The following is a 22213-nucleotide window of genomic DNA, read 5'->3' as shown; positions in this document are numbered from 1 at the left end:
TAAGTATAACAATTGTTTTATTAGGAAAATAATGTCGACAAAAATAATAAATATTATCGCTTGATAAATCTCAATAATATAGTTTCAGCTGGTTGCAAAGTTATTGAAAATTTTAGGTTAACATTTTTAACTGAAACTGGATGGTCTATTCGAACAGTAAATTTTCTCAATAAACTAGCAGCTATCACCTTCATTTGAATCATAGCAAATTTTTGACCTAAATAAGTAAATTTAAAAAGGCATGTACTTGTTGATCAACTGATTAGAATACTATTTCAAGAATGCATAAAAATATGCTTTTACCTATGCATCCTCTTTTCCCAAAGCTGAACGGACGAAAACATTTCTCGTTATAATTTCCCGGCAAGAACCGATCCGGGTTAAATCTTAACGGATCAGTCCAATATTTATCTTTTCGGTGCAGTGAAAATATTGAAATAACAACGTGACAATTTTTTGGTATTATCACATTGTTGATCACTCAATAAAATAAATAAATATATATTATTACTATGTAAAACAATGATGTCAATGAAAAAAAAACTATACTAAAAAATTCTCTATTATATGTAAAAATACCTTTTGTATCTCTAGATAGTGTGCGCGCAATTAATGGACCAGAAGGAAAAAGACGTAAAGTTTCCTTGATGACTCGTTCTAAATATTTCATTTTCTTAGTATCTTCCATTGTAATAGGAACATCTTTTGGATCGCTTGAGCCGTACAAATCGTACAACTCTTCGTATACTTGATTCTGGAATCAAAAAGGCCGAATACATGATACAAGTTTTATATAAAAATAAATATGATTTTTAAAAATAATGACAAATAAGGTACTACTGAAGTTCTGTCTGTGCGTACTTGAATGTCCGGAAACGTGGCCAGCATTAAAAATAAAAATAAAAGTGTATTAGCTGCAGTATCGCTTCCCTACAAAATAATACAAATTATTTTACTTTTAATAGTTAAAAAAAAATTTTATCTAATCTGAAATAAATTCATCTTACTGCTAAAACTATTGTATTTATTTCATCGCGAATATCTGCCTCCGAATATTCTCCGGTCTCGTAAAATGATTTAAAAATTGCATCTAGAAATGGACTGGTATATTTTCCTTTAATTTAAGGAGCATAATAATATATTATTTATAATTATTATAGACGGAATTTATCTATAAATTCATTATGAAAAGAATATTTTTTCAAATGGTTATTTTTACTTGAATATGTTCCTTTTTCTTCCTGAGTAAAGTTATCCTTGTGAATTAACTCCTTCTTTTTCTTTATAATCTTGACGAATGTAAGTAAAATACATGAAAATGATATTTTATTTTAAATAAGAATATTTGGTGAATATTAGACAATTTAAAATAAAAAATTTTTTTTTTTCATTTTTACCTCGCTCGTTATATTATTCATGATTGAAAGATGTTCTTTCATCAATTTTCCCATAGATGAATTGTTAAATATAATATTTGGATGTAACCAGAATTTCATTACTCTTTGTATAGTTATGTCCATCCCTCTAAATAAAAATTAAATTAACAATTAGAAGACAAATATGTAGTAATATTATATTACATTATAAATTTAAAAATATTCTTCTGATTATTACTTTGACATATATTCATCAAGTTTACACTCCGGATTGCTCTGCAAATTTAAATCACTTTCCAATAGGCTATCTGTCAGTATAAAAAAAAAACTATTTTTAGAAAATTTTAATAGTTCCATACATATTTTTTAAACTTTTCAGAATGTCCAAATCTCACCATATATTATGTCCAACGTACAAAGATGTACGTAATGCAAGAAATTTACGTTTTTTCCGTTAATAGTTTCTAAAATGTTATTTAGTCTGTTTGAATTTTCTACTATTGAGTCCACATAAGTTGAAATCATATTTTCTTTGAATACTGGATTTAAGATTTTTCGATGAATCTCCCATATTGATGCTTTAAATAAGAAAATATTTCTTACTTTGATTTTTTATAGGGTTTTTTTTTGTATATATTTATTAATTAAAAAAAAAAAGAGAGATCCTTATATATACATGTGTAAGTGTGTAGACGTTATATGCAATCATAAAAAAAGCAAACTATTTTTACCAGCAATCCTCTAAAAAAACATAATTAAAAAATACTGTATTGGAATTTTATATATATAGTTTTTTTGTATTATTATAAAAGGAAGCACGTAAACTTATAGTTTACCTGGTGCAGTACCTAATCCATTACCCAAAGTAAATCTCATAACGTCATATAGAGAACTTTTTTCATAACCGCTAGAACTTTTTGATAGAATCTAAAGAGAAAACAAAAAACTAGTAGAATAAAATTGGAAATTAAATAAGATCTTACTCACAATAATCATTTCTAAAATAGTTAAGTAAATTTGACGAATCTTGCCTCAATATTTTCAGGATCATCAAAGAAAACCATTAGTGTAGGTCCCAACCATAACCGCCAGGGTGATGGATAATTAGAACTCATATTTACAAAATTAACGCTTATATCTAAAAGACATATACTAAACATCGTGTTTGTAAATAGAGACATTATGTATATAATAAATAAAAAAATACCTTTCATATCACCAAGAAACATATTCAGGTTTCCGATCAAAGGATAAGCTTTAGGTCCCGAAAATTTTTTTGCCATGATATACTCACGAAATTTATTTCTGATATATTTAAGACCGTAGAATAAAAATACTATTATTGCTGTTAAAGCACTAACTTTATTTATATACCACATATTAAGTTAAACAAACAAAAAATTATAAAACTACGTTATATAATTTTAAACTTCTGCCGGGCTTCCTCCTGTAAGCTTGGAACAGATATTAAGTTGACACTCCATAGCGACTTCTAGTATCTTTCGTGACTTAACTAAAGTTACTAAAGAATCGTCAGACAAGGAGCCTATTAAAGCATGACCGAGATCATAGTTAGTTCAGGGGTCAAAGATAATTTCATCGCGCGTGTAAAAAATTAGATAAAAAGCTGTATTTTTTCAATTCATTTATTCTGTGCGTAATAATATTATTTTGCATAGTCTCAATCTATGTTGTTTTTTACATTGGAAGAAGTTGATCGACGTTTTAAACATAATTTCTTCTTAATGAAAACTTATTTTTTTTCTTTCCCTCTATCTGACTTTGTATTTTCTTAAATAATACTTACTAGATAAACGAGATACATTAAATGAAAAGCAAGAAGTGTTCCGATTAAAGGTCAGATTGAAATGACTTTATTTTGCTTTATTATATAAGCGTTTCGATTAGTTATAATTATTCAAGATAAAATACTCAGTTTTTCTTATCTTATTAAAATGTTAAAATAATGTGCTAGACAAATTTTCCTTTAATCTCACGTCTTTTTCTCCTACGATTTATTATATATTTTAATTACTTGTTCTATTACACTATCTTGTCTGATAATGACTCAATAGAAAATTATTAGAAAATTATTGTTACATAGAAACGCAATAATCCAAAATTCAGTAGCCAGCAAACTACACGTAATTTATCAAAATCATTATTTCCTCCAGTCAATCTCTCATACCTACCTTACTTTAGAGGGAGACTGACTGAGCTCGGCGCGATTCCTATGACGTCAATCAGGTAGCAAAGATACTAAATTTAGACCAATTTTAAAAGCATTTTATCAAGGCTGATATTTGAATATGTTTTTATTTACGGTAATTATTATTAAAAAAATATAATAGCAGACAGTTATGGCAGACACTTTTTTATGTATATAAAATTTTAAATGTATTTTATATACCAATCTGAATTTTTTATGTTATTTATTATAGTATTAGAAGCGTTTTATTCTGCAGACATGATCTTCGGTAACATCATCCTAGCAGATAACGAAACCTTACCACTTGTACATGAGAAGATTTTTGTATAGACATATCTATAAAAAGAGTAATGAAACTCTTGTTACATCCAAATATTATATTTAAGACTTCATCTATGAGAAAATGGATAAAAGAACATCTTTCAATCATGAGTAATATAACGCGCGCGAGCGAGGTAAAAATAAAAAAAAAATTTATATTTTAAATTGTCCAATATTAACTAAATATTCTTATTTAAAATAAAATATCATTTTCATGTATTTTACTTACATTCGTCAAGATTATAAAGAAAACGAAGGAGTCAATTCACAAGGATAACTTTATCCAGCAAGAAAAAGGTTCATATTCAAGTAAAAATAACCATTCGAAAAAATATTCTTTTAATAATGAATTTATAGATAAATTCCGGCTATAATAATTATAAATAATATATTATTATGCTCCTCAAATTAAAGGAAAAGATACAAGTCCATTTCTAGATGCAATTTTTAAATCATTTTACGAGACCGGAGAATATTCGGAGGCAGATATTCGCGATGAAATAAATACAATAGTTTTGGCAGTAATATGAATTTATTTTAGATTAGATGAAATTTTTTTTTAACTATTAAAAGTAAAATAATTTCTATTATTTTTTAGGGAAGCGATACTGCAGCTATTACACTTTTATTTTTATTTTTAATGCTGGCCACGTTTCCGGACATTCAAGTACGCACAGATAGAACTTCAGTAGTACCTTATTTGTCATTATTTTTAAAAATCATATTTATTTTTATATAAAACTTGTATCATGTATTCGACTTTTTTGATTCCAGAATCAAGTATACGAAGAGTTGTACGATTTGTACGGCTCAAGCGATCCGTAAGATGTTCCTACTACAATGGAAGATACTAAGAAAATGAAATATTTAGATCGAGTCATTAAGGAAACTTTACGTCTTTTTCCTTCTGGTCTATTTATTGCGCGCTAACTTTCTAGAGATACAACAGGTATTTTTACATATAATAAAATATTTTTTCTATATTTTCTTTCCATTGACATTACTGTCTTATGTAGTAATAATATGTATTTATTTATTTGATCAAGTAAACGACAATGTGATAATACCAAAAAATTGTCACGTTGTTATTTCAATATTTTCACTGCACCGAAAATATAAATATTGGACTGATCCGTTAAGATTTAACCCGGATCGGTTCTTGCCGGGAAATTATAACGAGAAATGTTTTCGTCCGTTCAGCTTTAGGAAAAGAGGATGTATAGGTAAAAGCATATTTTTATGCATTCTTGAAATAGTATTCTAAATAGTTGGTCAATAAAGTATTTGTTTTTTTAATATTACTTTTTTAGGTCAAATATATACTATGACCCAAATGAAGGTAATAGCTGCTAGTTTATTGAGAAAATTTACTGTTCGAATAGACCATCCAGTTTCAGTTGAAAATGTTAACCTAAAATTTTCAATAACTTTGCAACCAGCTGAAACTATACTCTTGAGATTTATCAAGCGATAATATTTATTATTTTTGTCGACATTATTTTCCTAATAAAACAATTGTAATTATTATTTGTACAAATAAAAAATAATTTTTAAAAAGTATACGTTTCCAATTTTCATTTAGGATATCGGTATACGTATTTTTAACAATAAACGATGCAATATCACAAATAGGCTAACAAATAAACGCATTTAATTATTATTTGATAATAATAACAATAATTGATATTTGATTTCATTCATAGAAGTCAAGTTATCATATACTTATTTTTAATTTAATATAAATTTATAAGTTTTGAATGATATGAGTGAGTCTTTTCTCTGCATCTTTGGATACGATTCTTATGGTCCTTCTGTTACGTTTAAACATAACACCTTTTTTATTTCAAATTAACAATAATAAATAGAAAAAGGAAAAAAAAGAAGGGATAGCTTTTGTTTCGAATTTAATTTAAAAATTAATTTTACTCTGTTTTTTTGTTTGCATTTTACTATCTCAGAGACTGACTACTCGTTTATTTGTTTATTTTTGGTCTTCTTCTGTTATTACCCTCAACCGTATTGGTTGTACATTTAATTAAAACTTCAGCTTTTTTAAGACTATTACAAACATCGTACCAAAAAGAGATAGAGAGCTTACTCAATATGCTTACTAAGGAATTACAACGATACATATTTTTTAGTCTTTTTGAATATTGTCTCCATCTAAATTGCTATTACTTACTGTACAAAATTTGTATGTAATATTACTTTTAATTAAAACAATTTCTAATTATATCAAATAGAAAATAATTTTATTTCTAAGTATATAATTTTGAAAGAAAATTATACTTATCTCGATGAGAGAGAAATACAAGTAAACTTAAAAAGAAAAAACACACCACACATTCGTATATAAATATCTAATTTTGAAAATTCATGTAATATTGTAGAATATTAACATTTGTGTTCGTTTTGTTAAATATTCAAATATTATCCTCGATATAAAATAATGCAAACATTTAGACATATACAAAAAAAATAATTTAAAAAAAATATAAATGTATTTGGTTGATTGGACTCTAAATTCATCCAGTTATAAAGATAACGTGAAAATAAATGCACTGGTGGCTGATGCTAATAATCGTAAGAACAATATTATAGGTAATTAAGAAAATAATCAGTCATTTACGATCATTTCAAATCCTACACATTTTAAATACGAATAAAGATCTTCTTTAATTAATAATTAAATAAACGAAAATTATTTTTTCACAGCAACCTAAGAGTATATGTACAAGTACACTGTAGTTAAAAATTACATTGGTAGTATGAAAAGGATTAACGTTTGTACGATCCGTAAAGAACGTAGGTTTTTGCGTATGTTCACAAAAATGTGTGCCTACTTCATTTACAATTAGAGAATATCGAAGCGATAACACTCGTGCCTCTAGTTGGTTAGAAAAAGTTTATCGAGATGTTGTTATTCGCGCCTCCCCCGCTCTTTAACCCTTTAGCTACGAGCAGTGACTATAGTTACCCAACGGTTTTTCATATTATTAAATAAATATTTTATTGATGAATTTTTTATTTGTGCCTATTTTTTAAGCATTTCTTTTCTACGAGCGACTGCACTCGCTCTGTGAAAAAAATCCGAAAAAAATCAGAAAAAATCCCCAAATATCCAAAAAAATCCGAAAACCACAAGTGCACACGCTTGACACGGCGGCTCAGTCAGTGATAGTAGCGCGGCGAAGAATCCGTCCGTAGCGAAAGGGTTAAGCCGTGTCTAAGCATGCCTTACTGGGCAATTAACAAAGATACTCGTATTATTCTTCCACTGGACGCCCGCGATTTAATATCTTAATGTTAGACGATATGGAAAATTGTTTGTAGATTGTTAAAAATTTTAAACATTTAGTAATGATTTACGATTTTAAAGAGCCTAATTACAATCCATTACCACTATCTAATTTTATGCGATTCGTAAGTGTATATAGCTACTGTTTACAAGACCTTATTAAGTTACCACAAAAAAAAAGAGGAAATCAGTGGAATTGATGAGAAAAGCTCTATAAACGGAAATAATAAAACCAATTATATCACGAAAAATTAAAATTCAGGGAGCAACAGAAGTAAGAAAAATTGAGGCTTGTGAACGTTACTGAAAGGTAATTAATTATATATAAAGTTTATAAAATAATATGTTCGATTTTTTGATAATTATGATATGAATGTATTTTTTTACAGGTTTTGGTCAACTTGCAAGAAGAAAAACAATTCTCTCACTTCATTCCTTAACTTTTCTTTCATAGCGATAAATGCTACCTCGTTATCGACGGTTTCAATATCTTTGGAAAAGTACTGATCGAATAGATGATCGAACAAGGAGCTAGAAAATTAATCATTGTTTCTAATATATCAAAACAAGGTAACGAAAACTTGGTTCTTAAATGGCGCGAATATGGAGCAACGTTCATTGTTCGACAAGAGGTTGATTTAAGCAAAGCCATAAACTTTGACAAAATATTTAAAGATGCTTTAACTATAGGTCAACTCGATGGTTTCTTCGATTTACAGAGAACGAAGATGGATTTGTCAATTTCTTCGTTAAAGTATTTTAAATGTACTGAAATACTGTCAATAAATATAGCAAAAAGCACTGTCCATTACACGTAAAATTCTTTATTTTCTCCTCGCTCGACTTGGACGGAGATAGTTTAAGAAACACAAATGTGGAAAAATTATGCAAAAGAAGAAAAGAATCTTGCCTCATGGGTTATTTATTTTATTGCCTAATTTCGTGGAAAGTACACTAACAAAGACTAAATTCGATAGTGTATATGACACAAAAATGTCATTGTTTTTAAAACGACTAAATACTATACTCTGCACAGACTCTTCATTAATCGCTGTTCGCTAAATATTTGATATTTATTTACAGAAAATAAAACGTTAAATGTGTATTTTATTAATTAAATGAGTAAAATTTAACGATTAAACGAACTTACTTATGTAAAATTCTATCGTAATTGTATTACGCGCCTTCTCCTCAGATCACTTGGTAGATGTTTATAACCTATACGGCAGCTTAGCCACAGTATATCAAAATAAAACGTATAACATTTTACCAAAGATTACTTAATAAATTGCATAAATTATGAAAATTCCCCTTATACTAGTCTTTTGCCCAGGACAGCTTAGGTACATTTTTTTTGTCATGTATAATCTCTCGACTGTAAAACTTTGCAAAAACCTTCGACTCCGCAGTCCATTCTGCCATGCACCTAATAAGATCTATATTAATTCCACTCCTCTTGGCCGATGATGATGCCGCGTGACGAGTGCTGTATGCTATGAAAATGTCCACATTAACTCTTTATCCAGCGACTGAGCGTCCGAAACATAACCGCCCTGGGCGGCTTTTTCCAAGATATGAATAGCTTATTTTCTCAACCTCTCAACTCTTCAGTTTTGATCAAGTATTGCTTAATAGCCAACTACACAGGCGGAAGGGTCATCCCTGAAGATCGGCAGAACCAAGGACGGTAGGTTTTTATCATGCTTTGTTGACTTTAACTGTGCGGAATCTTTATTTCCAGCTGATCCTTTAACACTCTGATATTTCCACTGTGAACAGGGTTTGCATTCTGTGCTCTGTCGTCAATGCTAAAAGCATTGTCACTATTGGGTTGTGCCGGTCTTAATCTTGATCCTTCTCTGCAAAACCTTTCACATTTGAATCTTGACCTATCTCTGGACCAAACAGCCGCGTCACTGCTGACCTCAAAGAATTAATGAGAGCATAACTAGCCGCTCTTTCGAATTCGCTGCATAAAAATCTTATTACGTCTCATACTGACGCATTGATGACTCACTCAAGGATGCTACCAGGGAAAGTTGTCGCCATAGTGGATGTGGAGTCAAGGTTCGGGAAGGCCAATTCGGTACCATCAGGATTCCTCGGGCACCTTCATATGATACTTTTCTCAGAAATTTTTTTTTTTTTATGATATATCTTCGATATTTCGAGCTTATTCTGCTAGCAAACAAATCTATCTCTGAACAACCGAATTTTTACAAATTTTTCTAAAAGCTACCCCGTTAAACTCATATTCTGTTTTCGGTTCTAATCTTCAGGATTCCTGACCCACGATCTTGTTCTCTTTAGACTGAATGTAAGAAGAGGAAATACAAAGATTTCGATCCTCACATGATTACCAAATAGACTTTGCAGTGCCACTTAGACGCTCAATTCGTGCTCCACCCATGCGATTAATATATACAAATGCTGTTGTGTTGTCTATGCGTAAAAGAATATCGCAATTTCTCTTCCTACTAGCAAAGCACTTTTATCCAAAGAACGCCGTAACTAATTGTAGGTGATTGATGGAAGATTCTCGAACAATCTCACTGCAGAACCCATGCGTACTTTGCCCATAACAATAAACTCCCCAGCCTGAGAGCAATGCGTCTGTAAATATATCTAGGAAAAATTCTGACATCCTTATCGGATCAAAAGCCATTTCTATGTTGGTTTCCCATTAGGATAGGTCTTCCTGTAAGAAAAACCAGAACCCTCATGCGAGCTTCATAATTATCACCGTTCTGTTTCAACAACCAAGTCTTCTCGCGTTCAAGATCCTTCGAATAAACCCATCAGTATCTCATAGCAGGCCAACAAAAACTCAAAGTTCCTATCAGAGATGCGAACTCCCGAATTTTACAAACCTGTAGGTTCTTATAATTTTTTATTAAACGACTAAGCGTATTTTTCTTTGGATCTGGAAGTTCGACTTATTCTGGCTGAATTTAATATAAAACTTAGGAATCTGCATTCTGTCGAAGGCCTCTGTTGACTTTTTTCCTCATTTATGATAAATCCTAACCTTCTCAATAACTTACTGATTTGGTTTAAATTATCCATAAACCCAGTATTTGATTCGCTCATAAGCCATGCGTCATCTAAATATCTCACATGGATCGAACTTTGACTTCTCAGTATTGCATACATTGGCTTTAAAATCTTTGTAAAAACGTAAAGCGCAGTACTAAGCCCTAAAGGCAAACACGTGAACTCATAAAGTTCACCATTAAATCTAAATCTCAAATATTTCCTATATTGACATCTATTGATACTAGGTAGTACGCAACTTTTAAATCCAGTGTTGTCATATAGCAATCTTGTTTCATTACGTTCCTAACCTTCCTTATATCCTCTAATTTGAAATGTTCTGTCGAAATAAATTCGTTGAGATTTTTCAAATTTAAAATCAGACGGTAAGACCCATCTGGCTTGGGAACGAGGAAAATTTTCGATATGAACTGAGCGGGTGAATCTTGTCAATTCCTACTAACACCTTTCTCTAAAAACTTACAAAATTTGCTCAGCGATTAACTGTTGCTCAATTGCTGACCACCATGGCTTCTTAGGAGGAATAGGTTGAGTAACCTTTCGATTAAATGGTATCTTGTACCCTTTATTTCACTCAATTACTACTTCGTCATGGCATAGGTCTTCCCAAACCGATATGAATCTCTTAAAACGACTTGCTGGTAGTTGCTGCAAATGCAATCTCAACCACTTCCGCAGACCGTAGTTAACCTGATCTGTCTTCTAGCAGATTTGTCTTTGAAACAATATTATTCAGCTCGTCCAAAATTCGCTCTAAGGGTGAATCTTCTCTACGTTGACAAATCGGTACATACACATCACTCCCCGACGACGACAACGACGACGACGAGTATTTCCTGCCTAATATGCGGAAAATTTTATTAACAACTAAACGCCTCATTCTTTTTACAATACTTGATTGACAACTGCTTATTTATTTATCTAAATAACTTAACATTGCCATCTTCTTGAGATAACCTCCTAATGAAAATTGTTCACTCGCCAGTAAAAAGATGAGAAAGAAAAGCATTTTTTCTTCCTGTGATTTCTGATACTTGGCCAACATATTTAATAATATGTATAAAATATCCACATCTATTGACGAAAATTATGGCAAGAGGGAAACTTGTTCCTCTTTCACAGGGTACTTGACCAAAACCATAACCTTTCCATATCACCGCTGTAACAAAAAATATAACATCTAACGGTTATACTTAGGTTTTTCTTTCTAACTCAATTTTAATATTACGCAATTTTCTTTTCAATCTCCCAATTGAACTGTCTCTAACATTTCTATTCTCTTTTGATGCTTCTTTCCTTTATTTCTTATCATATTTTATTTCTAAATATGCAATATGTTTATTAGCAATGTGGTTTCTTTGCACAAAACAATGGAATGAGGATTGAGACCGGGGCGCCGCGGATATGGATTGCGGCGTGTAGGTTAAAAAGTTTACTTTAAAACTTGTGGTAATATTTGCATGGAGTAGTGGTACTACGGTAAAATTTGCATGGAGTAGTGGTACTACCAAGTGATCTGAGGAGAAGACGCGTAATACAATTACATTGTTACTCGACGTTTATTGCTCATTTCGCTTCTTTTTGACTTAAGTTATTCACTCGTTTCACGAAACAAATGTCCTAGTAACGAATACGTATATACACATAGTTTTGTCCAAAAACACAAGAGTTTTTAGCAACTGACTACCCTCGAAATGCAGAAGTTAAAATTCAGTCACGCGACATAATGTTATGGAGGGATGTTTTTAACATTTAACCTAAAACTATAGGATAATTTGGTCATCCTTAAGCTTTCTTGAAACTTCAATATTGTTTTGTCCAAAGTCATTTTTTTTATCTGCTACGCTCGATCTTTCCCCATCAAATAGTCACGTAACCAAGAATAGGTTTATTAATAAAACTAAAAACCAAATAAAAAAACAGGGGTGTGAGTATTTATGTACATAAGGAAAATGTTATATTCCTATGGCGTAACAAAACATAATAACAAATAATTATATTTAAAAAATTAAATAAAACACTCAATATTCAATGTTAATACAAAAAGTATAAAAAATTAAAAGTTTTAATTAAGCAGACAGCAGACATATTTTAAATGGAAAATACTCATATTAAAAGTATAATTTTTAAAATCGTTAAAAACGCACGTGTTTCAAATTCTCCTATCTAAATACGCATTTATTTTAAATTAAAATTTTTCTTAAGTTTGGAAATCCGCCTAGTTAATATCTAGCTTGTCTCGAGCCTAGCCAAAAGAGGAGGGTTCGAGGGAGTGGGTAGCAACTTACCCTTGATAAAAAATACAAAGCGTTCTTAGAAGAAAGAAAAATGCAGCCTCGAATAGGACGGAAAATACTGATGACGACATGGCACGGAAAAAACGAATATACAAGAAATAGAAAATAAAAACGTTTAGAATAGGATGCTGGAATGTAACTTCCATAAACAATAATAACCAGTAAGTACTAGGGAAAATAGAAAAACGCAGACTTTATATCTGTGCTCTTCCCAAAACCAAAAAAAAAGACAAGTAACACCTTAGATATGGAAAGTACATCCTGTTCAATAACGGAAAAAACAAAAATTAAAGCCACTTCAGGAGTGGTCCTACTGGTACACAAGAGACACGAAAATAACGCACTAGAGTCCAAATACATCAGCGACAGGATACTACACCTAACGCTACAGCTCCAAAAGAAGACATCAACATACATAATTAGTGTATATGCTCCTGATTTTACCAAACCACAAAAAGAGAAAAGGAAATTCTATGAAATGATACAAGCGCACCTAGGCAACATACCTAGGCAAGACGAGACTGTAATACTCGGAGACTTTAATGCAAGGTTCGGTAATAAGGTAATAAATGGGATTAAAAATCGTTTCAACGAGGACACCTTGAATGACAACAAGGTGAGGCTTACTAACTTCTGTGCCACTAACGAACTTAGCATTAACAACACATTTTACCCCCATAAACCGCAACACAAATTAACCTACGAAAAAACGAGAGGACTAAAATTGATAATAGACTACGTATTAACAAATAGTGTGAGGTTGTACGGTCGTGCTGGTACTCACTTCCGTACGGTGCACGCTCTCGTGCACGAGCGTTCTCACTTTACTGTAAAAAGGACCGTTATCCTTTTCCACTTCCACGTTGTAAGGATGGAAGGAATTGATCCAGAAATAATACACTTCCAATGTAATGAATTGAAGATATATATTTAATACTCGTTGTACAACAGATCAGTGTGGCGCTTGGACCTTGTATCACTATCTGCCCGAATTTCGTTGTTTATTACTAACAGTAACTTCTGATTTTTACTGCTAGCTGAAGTTATTTAATAGATTGACTTACGTGCGAATCACCTTTGCGTAATTCCGCCTAACGAGTATGGACAACTGAAGCAACTAGCTTGGAACGTAGCGGTTTTTTCCTGCCATTTCTAAGGTATGTCCCACCAAAGGAACCGTTGTGACCTTGGAGTGGGAGTAGCCGATCAAATACACAACTCTCCAAGTTCTAGAAAATAAGATAGGATACCGAACGCGATCGCTAGGTATCTATTGATAATCTTCTGTTTGTCGACGAAGGAAAATCCCGTGATCCTAAATAAATATTCTCTAATTACTGTGTGTGTAGATTCTTTTGTCTGGTATCTTTATCTCTATAAATATGTTCAGAGTTTTCCTTTGCGCTAAATTCCTTTAAATGTGCCGACAATGACGGAACATCTCCTTCGTAGAGATTTCATGTGAATTATTATGCGAACAGAATTCAACCACAGTTACAAGGAATAAGCAAAACATGAATTTGTTAAAAGGTAAAAATAATAATCTTGCTTCTAACACGTTCGTCGCCACGTCACCCAGATGTGGGTGACGGTTATGCTTCCGTGGGGGCCCCGTCACCCAAACACGGGTGACGCTCTTCTTATTCAAGTTAATATGACTTTCAGGTGGATTTTTAAAACGAATTTAATGGAATCAGTATTGAAATATAAATATAGGATATACAACATAAAAATACTACAAATATACATATTATACTATACATTTTACTAATTTATATAAGATAACATATTGCATTATACTATCTCGTATGGTGTGCGTTGAAACATTGTAAACATATTTGTGGTGAATTCGGACACTTGGAACAATAGGTCGTAGTTTTTTTTACTAAATATTAGGTCTACCGGAAAGTTCTGTCCGTTTTTAGAATGAAACAAAAGGAAAAAAATTTTTTAGAATGCAACAAAAGGTAGACCTGATAACAAAGTATCAAAAGGAAAATTATCGAAGTATCGAATGAATATCAAAGTATCGGATGGAATATTATGAATGTTATGAATGGAAAACGATACTCGAGTGCCTACTCTAGTTACATCCGTGCTATTTCCCGCTTATCACTCTGTTTATGTTTCAGCGCTTCGACAGTCGAATTTGGGCCTCCGGAGAAACTCATTGCAATCGCTCTTGGCGACGAACGTGTTAAGGGAAATGCCCTTACTATTCTTTGCAGAAGCGTCGAATACGACTCGAACCTTTGTCGTCGTACTGGTTGATTTAATAACGGCGTGGTGGGGGAGATAACAGCCGCCCGTCGGGTCACCCTCGACGAGCGACATGTGTCCTAATGTTAAATATTCCTGCATGGTGCGCTCGTACTCTTTCCGAAGTTTGGGGTTCGCGTTCAACTTCTTCCAAAGGTTATGGAAGCGGCGTAAAGCTATATGATATAGATCGCTGTAGTCGTGTCCTTTTTCGCGGAAAGTTAAACGCACTATATGTCGTCCCGTTTCGTCGCGCTTTGTATTTTGAATATAATGGGTTTCGCATTCTACTTCCCTTGTCACTTCCGTTCGCGTCACGATCGCGTCCTCGATTAACCAAAACCTTTCTAATTGGTCCCTCAACTCTGCTGTCGCGAACAGCGCGGTTTTTTCCTTTGGTTCTTCCGAGTCGATTCTGCTGACGACTACCCAACCTAACTGCGTCTTTTGAAGTATTAGATCGCCGCGGGCGCGTGACAAACGAAATTGCCCAACGGACATGAGCGATAACGTGGCTCCGGAACCTATCATAATATCCACTGGTCGCGGTGTGAAACTGAGGATCTGCTAATTTTCGATCGATTGGAATCTTAATAAGTTCTCGAGGAAAGACTTCGCTTGGAACTTGGTCGGCTATCTTGGGTACGATGAGTAACAAAAGGTTCCGTTTATATCGATTATCTAAGGATTAGATATTATCTCGATAATACCCGTCGATCGAGTTCGTGTATCATTAATGGCATTGATGGGAATTGAGTACGGTCTAATTGGTAAACGTAATTCCTTCGCGACGTCTTCGGTTATAAAATGCGCCGCTGCGCAGGTGTCTAATAATGCGCGGCACTGCTTATAAGTTCCGTCCCCCCCTCTCAAGCTACACATCGCGCTCATGAGCAATTGAGGCGGTGTACCTCGCGGGTTAACGTGAAAAACTGGCGTAAGTCATAATGGTTTAGAATCGGTTTGAGACATGGTCGCGATAGCTTCCTTTTTTGGAGACGGGCTTTCATCTTTTTTCGCGTGATTATTCGTATTAGTCCGATGTAATGATGTATGATGCGGTCTGCGGCAAATCTGACAACGTGGACCTTGACAGTTTCCTTCATGTCTTCTTAAACAATTTGGACATAATTTCCGAGATTTTACTACCGTCCATCGCTCGAGCGGTGTCATGCATCCGTATCGACTACAACGAAATATTGCGTGAGAATTTCTTTTGCAAAGGGTGCATTTCTGTGTAATATCCGTGAGAAATGTACGTGTGGGTCTTGTTATTTGTTGTTTTCGCGGTCGTAACACGGTCGGTTCGGTGCGTTTACGTTTTTCGCGGGGCTCGTCTTTAATATCCGTAGTTAGCTTCTCTGATGCACTGTATCGGTGGTCTATCTCTTTTAAAAATTTGTAAAGTTCCTTACGGGTAGGGTAATCGTCTGAATTGAGTTGTCGATCCCATTCTTCCCGAACGCTAGGAGGTAAAAGGCGCTCGATGATGCGCACTTGTAGGGCATGAGGCTCGTTAAATGAATCAATCATATTGAGATATGCCTCCGTATCTCTTATGAGTTTCTGAATCCCTCTTGCCGAATTGTCCGCGGAACGTGTTAAATCTAGAATCGCGTCGAGAAGTCTTGCCAGAAGTACGCGTTTTCTATCATATTTTTCTAGTAATGTTTCCCACGCGAGTTTGTAATTCGACCCGTCCACGAAATATAGTTTAATCACTTCGAGTGCACGGCCATGCAATGCATCTCGAAGATACGCGTGTTTTTCTAAATCGGATATGTCGGTCCGCGCGTCTATCAGAGTTAAAAAATCTTTCTTAAATTCCAACCATTCTTCTAGCTTTCCATCGAATCTAGGTATCTCGATACGTTTTAATTTAATCTGCCGTTCGGTCGTACTAGTCTGGTTTGAAGTTATGCTGCTATCGTTCGTGATGTTAGCCGCGGGTGTTGGATTTGATTGAATTCTCGTTTCTAGTGTATGGTACCGGTGTAATATTAGCGTTACTTCTTGTACTTCTTCTTCCCCTAAATTCTCATCATCACACTCTAGTTGTGCCTGTTCGTATGCTTCTAAGTGTTTCGTGATTTTCTTAAATCGACCTACTAATGTTGTTTCATCTAATTTGTCCCCGGCAATCACTTGTTCAAGAATTGACAGTTGCATTTTTAATGTCCTTCGTAACCGATTCAAACGTTCTTTTGGTTCCATCGTCTACCGGTTTTAATTATCTTACTCTTCGAAAGCGGATTAATTTAAATTATGTTGAATGTGAAGATTTCAATATATAAATTTTTATTATAATGCGTCGGGTTTCCGATCACGCGGTTACAGTCCTGAGCTGTGAATTGGTAAAGGGGGTTATAATGTTTACCAATCGTGGGGTCCCTTATCTATCGGCCCTACTGACGTCACGATTTCTTTGTTGCCTAGTCTTATTTTTGAAGGAATGTATCGTTGCTAAGCGATGTAACCGTCGAAACTGTTATCGCCCTTTGTCCGAGAACAAAGCGGTTTTCAAATTCTACTAATATACGTTACTTTGGTTAAATTTTGAAATGGAATCGACTAGTCGTTTCCGATTTTAATATAACATTTAGTAAGAAAGATGAGAGAAAAGACTGAAAGTTATATTAGAAATAACGAACTTCTACGGGGTTCGATGACGCAATTTCATATAGAATATTTAATAATGTTTAAAGTGGATACGCATAAGCGTATGCACAAATGATGCAATCTACTTATCTCCTATCCGAATCCTTTGTGATGACTAGCTCGACCTGGCAGCGTGTATGTTAAGGAACTTGATTTTCTCAGTGGCGATTCCGAATACGCAGCTTCACTCAAACCTGGAATCAGAAATTCAGACCTCACAGGAGGCACCAAAATGTATTTGCCAAAATTCCTTCAACACGGAGTCCTCCGGCGATTGGATTAAGCTAATTATGAGGAGGGTGAAAAGGTGAATTAAAATAAAATAAAACACTTGGTTGAGCCAATAAGTGCAATGCTTTATTGGCTCGTCAGGGGAAAAGAGTTGCGGCAAAAAACCCTGGTTGGTATCAAATACAATGGACGACGATGGATCACGGACTACGTCCGTGATCTGCTTCTCGTCACGATTAACCCGGATGGGTAATAACATTGATAGAAATAGAAATTATATCTCTCACCGTTAATTATCGCCTCTACGTCTCGTTTATGGTGAATATATAAATATCACTTTAATTATCGCCTCTGTGATCCACCACCGTCGATATAGTATCTGTAAGACGTATTCGTCTTAACAGGTAAATTCTTTGCCTCTCTAATAATTCTCTCGCTCGTTGTCTCCGAGTATCTTGTTTCCAAGTGTCCTCATAGGCGTCCAGCGTTAGAATAGACCGAATGTCTTTGGTAATGGGCCCTGCAGGGTGCACTCACTCGACTGTCGAGTGGTGGGGGTTATGGACTCTAGTTACTAGTAACTCTCTATCGATTAGTGCGCGCAAAATAAATCTCGTTTTTTAGTTACAATCGATTTTCGGTTATGATCCATTCCGATCGTACAGATGGCACGTTAACGGTTTCTCTAATGAGATAGCGTCGCTATTCTCATTTATTTCATTTAGATTTAATTTTTTACTAGATCTTTTGGGTGAATTATTTTGAGCCTTCAATTCTTCATTTGTATCTGCAGGGTGTCTTGGTTATTTCTTCTTCTATCGTGGGAATATTTTGGTCCTTTCTTATCTTTTCGTTACGGACGTGCCATGGAGAATTCACAATTGTGCGCGGCTATGGATTGTTGAGTTTCGAGATTGGCAATGTGACTTTTCGCTGCTATACCCCATTGCGGTAATCCATATATCCAGATTGGTTTTATTATAGTTTTGTAGATTTAAAAAAAAATAAATTGTGCGGTTAAATCAAGAACACTTATAATCAAAATCTCTTGGGTTACAAAGATTACATGTGTTGAAATAGTTTTTTCTTGTTCATTTTTTGAGTTTTCCATTAACTAATTGTTATTCTTCCTCTAAAAAAATTTTGTATATATATACGTTTCCTGGATATTATTAATTCTACATTCTTCTTACCATCTAAATTAATTCCTGTGAAAGTTTCTTATGCGTGCAATACTAACAATTAGAAACATTATCTCAAGTATTGCTATGTTATGAGATTAATGATTCGTATAATGCTTTAAAAAGAATATTAAATAAAATGTAAAATAAAATATTACTTGTAGTTGAATGTTTTTTAATTCTATAAATTGTTAATTTTCCCTAATATTTAAATACTTTGATGCTGCATTCAGAATGTTCGAAAAGTATTTCTAACAAAACTATATTATATGGAAGTATATTACTATTCAACATATTTATAGGATCTTGAAAAAATTTCCTATTACAGCAAGTATTACATTTTCTTGAATTTAAAAGAATTAACTATTTAGAATCGTTTAACTTATCGTTCATACGGAAAAATTTTTCTTATATAAAAACAATTTTAAATCACAGGTCATCGGAAGCCCTGGGAAAGACTTCTTTTATATAATAATGAATTGATAATGCAGCATAATCCATTGTAGACGCATTGGAATTGCAGAACTAAATGGTACAATTAACAATTTCAATTAGACTTATTTGATTGACTATATAAACAACGGTTTCAATGAATAGCTTTATTTGGCGTAGGAATTGGTAGATAGTAGTTTTTCTCGTGTGCATGCATTTAGCATACATGAGATTAGAAGGATTAAAAGATAGTGCAGCTGTCATCTCTAGAGTATCAGGAAAATTTCCAAAAAGTGACAATATTAACGATTTAAAGTCGAATCTAATGAATGGCGAAGATTGCGTGTCTTCAGATCATACAATGTGAAAATTCGATAATAATATATGTTAAATTATATTTCATACAGAAATTTATTACATTAAAGAAAGTTATTTTTGAGTAAATTGAATTATTATTTTTTAGATAATTCGTCTAAAATACCATCGCGTTTAGGAAGAGTTTCTAATTTTTCCTTACTCGATAATTTTTTTTTGCAATTAATGCAATACAGACACAATAAATTCTTCGAGCAGTGTATTTATTGGCAGTGAGAATCGAACGCGAAGATGCAGAGAAAAGATTCACTCTTCTCACTCAAAACTAATAAAATTATATTAAATTTATGAATTAATATATGATAATTCGACATCTATGAATAAAATCAAATATCCTCAATATACCTAACTTATGGATAAAAGCAACTTGAGTGTCTTTCGAGTTATTTTGTAAAATACTTAATTAATAGTTTAATATGTTTATTTTTCAGTCTACTTGTGATATTGTATTCCTGTAGTTAAAATACGAATACCGATATCCTAAATGAAAACTGGAAAAGTATACAGTTTTTAAATATTATTTTTTATTTGTACAGTTAATTATTACAATTATTTTATTAGGAAAATAATATCAACAAAAATTATAAATATTATCGCTTGTTAAATCTCAAGAATATAGTTTCAGCTGGTTGCAAAGTTATTCTGAATTTTAGATCAATATTTTCAACGGAAACTGGGTCGTCTATTCGAACAAGAAATTTTCTCAATAAACTAGCGGCTATCACCTTCATTTGGGTCATAGTATATATTTGACCTAAAAAAGTAATATTAAAAAAACAAATACTTCAATGACCAGCTATTTAGAATACTAATTCAAGAATGGATAAAAATATGCTTTTTCCTATACATCCTCTTTTCCCAAAGCTGAACGGACGAAAACATTTCCTGTTATAATTTCCCGGCAAGAACCGATCCGGGTTAAATCTTAACGGATCTGTCCAATATTTATATTTTCGGTGCAGTGAAAATATTGAAATAAGTACGTGACAATTTTTTGGTATAATCACATTGTCGTTCACTTAATAAAATAAATAAATACATATTATTACTATATAAGACAGTAATGTCAATGGACAAAAATATATACTAAAAAATATTTTATTATATGTAAATATACCTCTTGTGTCCCTATATAGTTTCCGTGCAATAAATGGAGCTGCAGTAAACAGACGTAATGTTTCCTTGATGACTCGATCAAGATATTTCATTTTCTTAGTATCTTCCATTGTAATAGGCACCTCATTTGGATCGCTTGAGCCGTACAAATCATACAACTCTTCGTATACTTGATTCTGGAATTGAAAAAGCCGTATACATGATACAAGTTTTTTATGAAAATATAATTGATTTTTGAAAGGTAATGACAAATAAGATACTGCTTAAGTACAATCTGTGCGTACTTGAATGTCTGGAGACGTGGCCAGCATTAAAAATAAAAATGAAAGTGTATTAGCGGCAGTATCGCTTCCCTAAAAAATAATACAAATTGATTTCTAGTTTTAATGGATTAAAAGAAATTTCATCTAATCTGAAATAAATTCATCTTACTGCAAAAACCATTGTATTTATTTCATCACGAATATCTGCCTCCGAATATTCTCCGGACTCGTAAAGCGATTTAAATATGACGTCTAGAAATGAACTGGTATCTTTCCCTTTAATTAGAGAAGAGTATAATTATATATTATTTATAATTATTATAAAAAGCATTCTTCTATAAATACATTATTAAAAGAATAATTTTTCAAATGGTTATTTTTACTTGAACATGGACCTTTTCCTTCCTGGGTAAAGTTATCCTTGTGCATTGACTCCTACTTTTTCTTTATAATCTTGAGGAATGAAAGTTCTATACATGAATAAAATATTAATTTTTTTAGAAAAATATAAATTGAGGAAAATTGAGATAATTAAAAGTGTGAATAATCGTTTTATTTATACCTCGCTCGTTATTTTATTAATGTGGGAAAGATATTCTTGTAGACGTTTTCCCTTAGATGAATTGTTAAATATAATATTTGGATGTAACCAGAATTTCATTACTCTTTGTATAATTATGTCCATCACTCTAAATAAAAATAAAATTCACAATAAGAGGACAAATGTGCAATAATAGTAGATTACAATGCAAGTAACAATATTTTACTAATTATTACTTCGACATATATTCATCAAGTTTACAATCCGGATTGAACTGCAAATTTAAATCACTTTCAGATAGGCTATCTGTCAGTAAAAGAAAAATAATTTTTAAACAATTTTAATAGTTCCATACATATTTTTTAAACTTTCCAGAATATCCAAATCTCACCATATATTATGTCCAACGTACAAAGATGTACGTAATGCATGAAATCTATGTTTTTTCTGTTAGTAGTTTCTAAAATGTTATTTAGTCTGTTTGAATTTTTTACCATTGAGTCCACATAAGAAGCAACCATTTTTTCTTTGAATACTGGATTTAAGATTTTTCGATGAATCTCCCATAAGGATGCTTTGAATAAGAAAATATTTCTTACTTT

The 22213-nt window shown here is 32.6% G+C and overlaps 4 protein-coding genes across 4 annotated transcripts; all 4 read right to left on the bottom strand.

Annotated features, from left to right (window-relative positions):
* On the bottom strand, positions 1-2277 carry LOC122518941 (cytochrome P450 4C1-like). Its single transcript, XM_043638082.1, has 10 exons — positions 2213-2277; positions 1772-1954; positions 1615-1684; positions 1398-1524; positions 1220-1289; positions 1008-1114; positions 862-930; positions 580-754; positions 304-480; positions 1-217 (listed from the first exon to the last, which is right to left on the bottom strand). The coding sequence occupies exons 1-10, from the start codon at positions 2250-2252 to the stop codon at positions 54-56; spliced, it is 1182 nt and encodes a 393-aa protein (XP_043494017.1). The 5' UTR covers positions 2253-2277; the 3' UTR covers positions 1-53.
* A 12399-nt stretch (positions 2278-14676) lies between these two features.
* On the bottom strand, positions 14677-15345 carry LOC122518869. Its single transcript, XM_043637986.1, has one exon. The coding sequence runs from the start codon at positions 15343-15345 to the stop codon at positions 14677-14679; it is 669 nt and encodes a 222-aa protein (XP_043493921.1).
* Positions 15346-15756: 411 nt separating this feature from the next.
* LOC122518868 lies at positions 15757-17028 on the bottom strand. Its single transcript, XM_043637985.1, has one exon. The coding sequence runs from the start codon at positions 17026-17028 to the stop codon at positions 15757-15759; it is 1272 nt and encodes a 423-aa protein (XP_043493920.1).
* Positions 17029-20226: 3198 nt separating this feature from the next.
* LOC122518866 (cytochrome P450 4V2-like) lies at positions 20227-21500 on the bottom strand. The gene is made up of 4 exons (XM_043637984.1): positions 21240-21500; positions 21092-21160; positions 20809-20983; positions 20227-20445 (listed from the first exon to the last, which is right to left on the bottom strand). The coding sequence occupies exons 1-4, from the start codon at positions 21249-21251 to the stop codon at positions 20282-20284; spliced, it is 420 nt and encodes a 139-aa protein (XP_043493919.1). The 5' UTR covers positions 21252-21500; the 3' UTR covers positions 20227-20281.
* Between the last annotated feature and the right edge of the window lie 713 nt (positions 21501-22213).

Source organism: Polistes fuscatus, unplaced genomic scaffold, assembly GCF_010416935.1.
Source record: "Polistes fuscatus isolate 324 unplaced genomic scaffold, CU_Pfus_HIC Scaffold27, whole genome shotgun sequence".
Classification (NCBI taxonomy): Eukaryota; Metazoa; Arthropoda; class Insecta; order Hymenoptera; family Vespidae; genus Polistes; species Polistes fuscatus.
This window is presented reverse-complemented; position numbering and strand designations above follow the sequence as displayed.